This window comes from Orycteropus afer, unplaced genomic scaffold, assembly GCF_000298275.1.
Source record: "Orycteropus afer afer isolate SDZICR_OR568_19922 unplaced genomic scaffold, OryAfe1.0 scaffold00336, whole genome shotgun sequence".
Taxonomy (NCBI): Eukaryota; Metazoa; Chordata; class Mammalia; order Tubulidentata; family Orycteropodidae; genus Orycteropus; species Orycteropus afer.
In genome coordinates, this window is record NW_006921923.1 from 2,656,440 (window position 1) to 2,663,037 (window position 6,598).

Below are 6,598 nucleotides of genomic sequence, written 5' to 3' on the forward strand. Positions count from 1 at the left end.
GAGGCAGAGCTGGACCCCAAGGTTGAGGGGCTTTCACCCAGTCCCTACAGCCTGGCACTTTGAACTCAGACTTAAAGCCTCCAAACTGTAAGAGAATCCTGTTTGTTAAGGCTATCCCATTTGTGGTATATTCTTGTCAGAGTGGCACTAGGTGACCAGAACAGGAGTCACGCCAGGCCTTGGGATTCCTTGGACCAAACTGGAAACTGGGCAGCCTAGCATGACCTTCTGTATCAGAAGCTGTGCATAGGAATGATGCTGGATTTTGGTCAGCAGAACAGAAGCAGTTCCCACAGTACCTCCTCTCCTGGGATTCCAGTTCTAGGAATGCTGCTCAAAAAAAAAAAAATAAGCAAGTCTTGGAATAACTACATTTTCAATCTCATTTTATCATGATCACATGTCAGGTTATTGCTTTGGTTAGGGAACTCTATCTTCTCCCCTTCTCTGTACTCACAACTAAGGCACTTGTTTTGCTGGAGAATTAGTAATCATTCTTTACAGTTGGTGTGAGTTCAATCATTGTCCAGGGTCAGGCTTCTTGGTGCCGAGAGTCTGCCTTTTTGTATGGTAATACGTATGTTTTGATCTTTAGGTGTTGGTTCTGGAGCAAAGCGATGGCCTAAAAGGATAGAATCTAGACTGGTGAAGAGAAGGTAGATATGCATAAATAAGGAGCTCTGGTGGTGTGGTGGGTAAGGCATTTGGCTGCTAACCAGAAGGTCAGCGATTCAAACCCAGTAGCAGCTCCACAGGAAGAAGATGAGGCAATCTACTTCCATAAAGATTTACGGCCTTGGAAACCCAATGGGTGTCGCTATGAGTCAGAATCGACTCAATGGCAGTGAGTTTGGTTTTTTCTGGTTTTATATGTATAATGATTTGAGGGAAACATGCCATGTGTTTAAAAATTAACTTTGCAAATCACCAAAGCAAACAACCTTTTGTCAGATACTTACTAAGAAAATGCTCCATAGAATTCTATTTCATTTCAGTGTTATAGTTGTAGGAGGTAAATAGACTGTTAACACAACAATGTGAGTCTAGGCTGCTTGCTAGGGGTTATGTGTCAGCAGGGTAAAAGGGATAAGTTAAGGCAAGACAACAGGCTGGCTTAGTATCAGAGATCTTCCTTACTCCTGGGGTCTTTGTTCTGTTTTATTCTAAAAACTTTGCCTGGATTCTTACCCGTTTGTGTCCACAGTTTTACTTGAATCTGATATTTCTCTTGTATTCTTGCCTGCACAATTGTAGAGGTACATTTCCTACCTTACCTGAATTCTCTGGAATTAACTCTTGACTTCTACCTTATACCCTGTCCCACAAACACTAGGGAATGGTGGATAAAGCATGTTTTGAGCCAGAAAGACTTGTGTTTCAATCCTAGCTATGCACTTCCCAGCTTAAGCCTCAGTTTCCTTATCTATAAACTTGAGATTAACAATACCTACCTTATGAGGTTGTTGTTAACGTTAAAAATGAATAACGCCTTACCTCATTAGGTTATTGTTAAATGAGATTAGATTTACTAAATAGTAAGACTTCTTTTTCCAGCAAAGTAAGGAGAAGCCACAGGGTTTAGTTCTCCTCCTCTCAACTCCTACTATCACAGCAATTCTGGCCCATTGCCTTTTCTGGTCATAGTTAATGATTTCACATATGTATGTGCCAGCTCTCCAAGAGAATGTAACCCTTTGCGGGAGGAAACCATAGTTCTATGTACTCACAAGGGACTGAGCACACAGAATATAGGAAGATCTGCTATATTCCAGAAAAGCAATGCTCCTCAGAACTCAGATTTTAAAGGGAATTTTTCCATGTGGTATGTGGTACATGTTCACTATGAGACTATAAGCCTGGTGTGTTCATTTATAAGTCTCCGGGGAGGAAAATGTTTGGGATGACTCCATGGGAAAAGGTAAGCATAAAATGTAAAGGACAACTTGAAAACCTTTGCTCCCAATTTATTTGAACTGCAAACAGTTGGCAAACAGTTGGTCAACTTGATGGCAGCTAACAACTATATATGCCAAGTTCAATTTCTTGAGGATACCAACAGCCCCAACTCACAGCTGTGATATTGTTGAAAGACCATCCCTGGTCTACGTTGTTCTAATATTGAATATCTTGATAAATGCTTGTTTGCTCATTCTCTCCAATGGCTGGTGCACCCCGTAGTGTAAAGATTATCATAAGATGACTACTTGCCCATTCATGTTGAGATTGTCTATACGACAGCAAAAATGGAGTTTGGGCAGAACAAGTGACATATGTGTTAATGATCAGTTATAATGATCAATATGAAGAGGGGAACCATATCTGTGCACTGGTTCAGTTTAGTAAGATGTGCTGGGAAAACTGTTGGATTCAGTGGATTCAGCCAAATTGCTTAACAAGTGCTGTGGAAAGCTGAACAAAATAATTAGCCTAGGGTGTCTGTTTTCCTCTGTCTGAGGGAGTCTTGCCAGTCTGAAAACTGTTGCTTTATAGGCACTAGAGGTTGAAATCAGACCCCCCAATATTTTTAGAGTTCCTACTAGATGCTGGAGGGCAGGGGTGGTTCAGTGGTGGAATTCTTACCTTCCACGTGGGAAACCTGGGTTTGATTCCTGGCCAATGCACCTCAGGCACAACCACCACTGACCTGTTAGTGGAGGCTTGTGTGTTTCTGTGATGAATAAGCCTCAACAGAGCTTCGAGATTGAGAAAGAGTAGGAAGAAAGGGCTGGCAATCTACTCCCCCAAAGCAGCCAATGAAAACCCCATGGATCACAACGGTCAGATCCTGTTGTGCATGAGGTCATCATGAGTCGAGGGTCAACTTGATGGCAGCTAGCAACTATAAATATGCCAAGTTCAATTCTAGGGGTCCTGGAGCCTCTGAAAGGAAAAGAAGATATAATCTGTGCTTTCCAGGAGCTAGTATTCTAGTTGGGGAGGTAAGACTATCACACAAGACAATCAATAAATACCATATGTGATATGGAGCTATACAGTGTGATACAGACAGCAAAGGTTCCTGGGAGATTATAGAGATAGAAGCTTGAACAAAAGGTGCTTAAAAAGTACATCTTGAATAGTTGGAGGAGAGGGAAGGAAGGAGGGAGACAGATTTCATGGAGGAAGTCAAGCTTGGGGCCTAAAGCTATAGCAGTCAAAAATCAAAAGAAAACACATACAACCTTTGGTCAAAGGATGGATCAAGGGGGTGGGGACTTTTCTACAGGGAGAAGCAAGCTCATTTGGAGGAGTCTGGGCAGCTGCAATTCATTCTCCCAGGCAATGAAGGCCCAAAGAGAAATGATCAATTCTACAAGCTCTAGGACTTTCTTGGCCACAAGTTGGAGGACGAAGTGTCCAGCTGGATTCTGGGGCAGGTTCCAGTTAAGAACTGGACATAGCCTCTGCCTGACAGGATTCACTTCCCTCCAGCACCCATTAAAAAGACACTGCAGGAGGAAGGCCTCCCATTGCAAGCTCCAAGTCTCCTACTCATCTCCAGCAAAGTTAGATCCACAGGATGAATGGAAGAGGCTGCCTCCATTTTGATAATGTCCCTCACCTGCTGGCTCCCAGAAGATACTTACTCTGAGTGGAAACTCTGGCTAAAGTGGACAAAGGAACACAGCCAGGACAAAATGCCAGGGATGTCATAAAAGGACAGCCAACCCTATCCATTTATTTCTCCACTGGCTCATTTCTGGACATTTCAAAGTCTCTGCAGTTGAATAAATCTGACAGCTGACTTGTTGAATAAATCTGACAGTGGATTTGTTGATACATATAACAAATACAAGGTAAGTGAGCTTTCTATTCTGTAAATTCATAAATGTCTACTAGATCTGGGAAGAAAATGGTTCAAATGATAATATCTTTGAAGGCAGAGCTGTATGCTTCCTCTGTATCCCCCATAGTAGAGTGCTAGCACACATCAGGTGTGCAAGAACTACCTATGAGTTGGCACAGAGACTTGAACCTTGTCCCTGGTACTAGATGAGAAGTCTAGGGCTTAATAAATGGTGCTTTGATGAGGTTCGGAAGAGCCTCTCACAGGTCTGGGAAGGATAAAAGCAAGCTCTGGGACCTCCCCTGAAATAGAGGAGCCCTACTTTTTTTTTTTTTTTTTTAATGTTTTCTATTATGAGCTTCCATACAAGATTCTGTTCTTTTAAACAAGTTTTGAAAACCACTGTCACAGACAAACACAGTCCAAGTTAAGGATTAAATATATAGAGAAGTGGAAAAGGGCATAACTAAAAAGTGATGGCCAGAAAGTTCCTAATATTCTATTTCAAAGGCTGGCAAAATGTTACCATGGAATCTCTGGGGTGGGATAAGTTGAGAAATAGGACGGAAATGGAGAAACCAAGGGACTGGGCTGGATAGAATTGGAAAAGGAGATACTGGGTACCATATTTGGAGTAGTCACTTTGCAAAACTAAAGGGAAATTCACTCTGAAATGAGATGGAGCTGAAGAGAAAATATTGCTGGAAGGAAATGTACCAATGTTGCTAATGATCATCTGGATGGTATAATTATAAGTATTTTTCCTTCCTTGGAACTTCATGTACCTTCTTAATTTTCCTGTAATGGACATGTAATAGTTTTTGAGTAGAATAAAACATCACTATTTTATTTTATTTTTTAGAAAAGAAAGAAAAACATTAGGGCAAGAGAGCAGGAAATGGGATGGAAGAAGCAGACCATGTTTGGCTTTGGACAGAGTGTGTAGTCTACTGCTTTATCTTTACCTAACATGGATCCACTGGGAGTCAATATGTGTTCAGCCCTGTATACCAACTAGCAGACCAAGAAGAATGTGTTTCCTATCTTCAAAGGCCTCACCATCTAATTTGGAAGCCTGTGAAATGACCACATATGTTTTGCCTCCATTGTATCATCAGTGTCTGACATAGTGTGGGGCACAGAGTAGGACAGTAGGTGCCCAATAAATGTTTTTTGAAAGAATAGACGAATGAAACACTTAAGAAACTGCCCAGAATGTAAGATAGAATAGGTATTAAGTTCTACATTGTATGGCACAGAATGCTGTATGTATAAGAATGTGTCTATGTGTGTATATGAAACAGGGCTTGACTGGAACATAACAGGAGAAAGCAAAGTCTTAAAATGCTTTCATCACCTTTCCATCTTCCTTCTCTCAGCCTTCCCCTTTCTTGCAATGCCCTCACGGGTCCCTTGGAGATCGAGGCTGTAACGTGGCATTATCTCTACACTTCAGAACCAGTCCCTCAATCCCAACCAAAGCTCACCTCAACCCACAAGACCTAACGTATTTTGGCTAAGATATTAATGGTTTCTTATGGCGGCACATGTCTCCTCAGCCCTCAACCATCTGATTTAGGGATGCCTGTACATTATTCCCAGGAGCTCTGATGGCATAGTGGATTAAAGCATTTGGCTGTTAATCAAAACGTCACCAGTCCAAACCCACCAGCCACTCCACAGGAGAAAGATTAGGCAGTCTGCTTCCATAAATATTTACAGCCTCAGAAACCCTAGGGGGCAGTTTTACTCTGTCCTAAAGGGTTACTGTCACTCAGAAACAGCTTAATGGCAGTGAATTTGGTTTTGGTACCTTAATCCAAGGGAAACTGTTAGTGACCACTGCCCTTCAAATGTCATCATGTATATCACTTGCATGATTACCCCAAGCATGTTTGCATTAGACAGACTATTGCTAAGGCCAATATCCTTGAACTAGGAGGCAGAGCCTAGAAGATAGTAAAAATGCCTCTGTGGACACACTCACCGGAATCCCATTGATGCCAAGAAAGCCAGGAACTCCCATGGGACCCTAAAGAAAGGGATAGGGAGACAACCCAATTGATCTCCATTAGATTCAGTGTATTTGTTTCTGTGATTCAATGACCTAAGTTGTTAAGAAGTACTGTGTACCCGCCTTCCCACATGGTAGTGTGTTGTTGCCTATTCCAGTTCCAAGTGATCACTTGTCTCTATCTATGGTCTTAGATAAGGAGCTCTGGTGGCATGGTGGATAAGGCATTTGGCTGCTAACCAGAAGATCAGCGGTTCAAACCCACCAGCTGCTCTGCTGAAGGAAGATGGGGCAATCTACTCCCATAAACATTTACTGCCTCAGAAACCCAATGGAGGACACTATGAGTCAGAATCAACTCAATGGCAGTGATGGTCTTGGATATGTCTGTCTTCTGAGACCAGTTCTTAACCTTAGGCAGGGAACATAAAGACCTGCTAAATTCAGCCAGCCGGACATCACAGTATTATCTATCTCCTTTCTTAAAGATCTCGCCCAATATTCGTGGCCCAGATTGCTTCTAAGCATTCTGGCTCCTTGCTTCTCAGTCTCTTTGCTTGGATTCTGTTTTTTTTTTTTTTTTTTTTTGTGATTTGGGTGAAAAAAAATTTTTTTTATTGTGATTTGGGTGAAGATTTACAGAGCAAATTCACTTTCCATACAGCAGTTTACATATAGTTTTTCTCATGACATTGACCACAGTTCACCACAATGCAACAACTCCCCTCCCACTTCCTCCCTATAGTTACCTCTTCCCAGTGTCCATCCCTCCATGCACTCCTGCCCCCTGAGCTGTC

The 6,598-nt window shown here is 42.1% G+C and overlaps 1 protein-coding gene across 1 annotated transcript in view; it reads right to left on the bottom strand.

The window, feature by feature from the left end:
• The window catches only part of COL4A6 (collagen type IV alpha 6 chain), an 86,045-nt gene that overhangs the window by 74,412 nt on the left and 5,035 nt on the right, over positions 1 to 6,598 (bottom strand). The window contains exon 3 of the mRNA XM_007952434.2: positions 5,775 to 5,819. Within this exon, the coding sequence (XP_007950625.1) occupies positions 5,775 to 5,819 (45 nt within the window). The remainder of the gene's footprint in view (positions 1 to 5,774; positions 5,820 to 6,598) is intronic.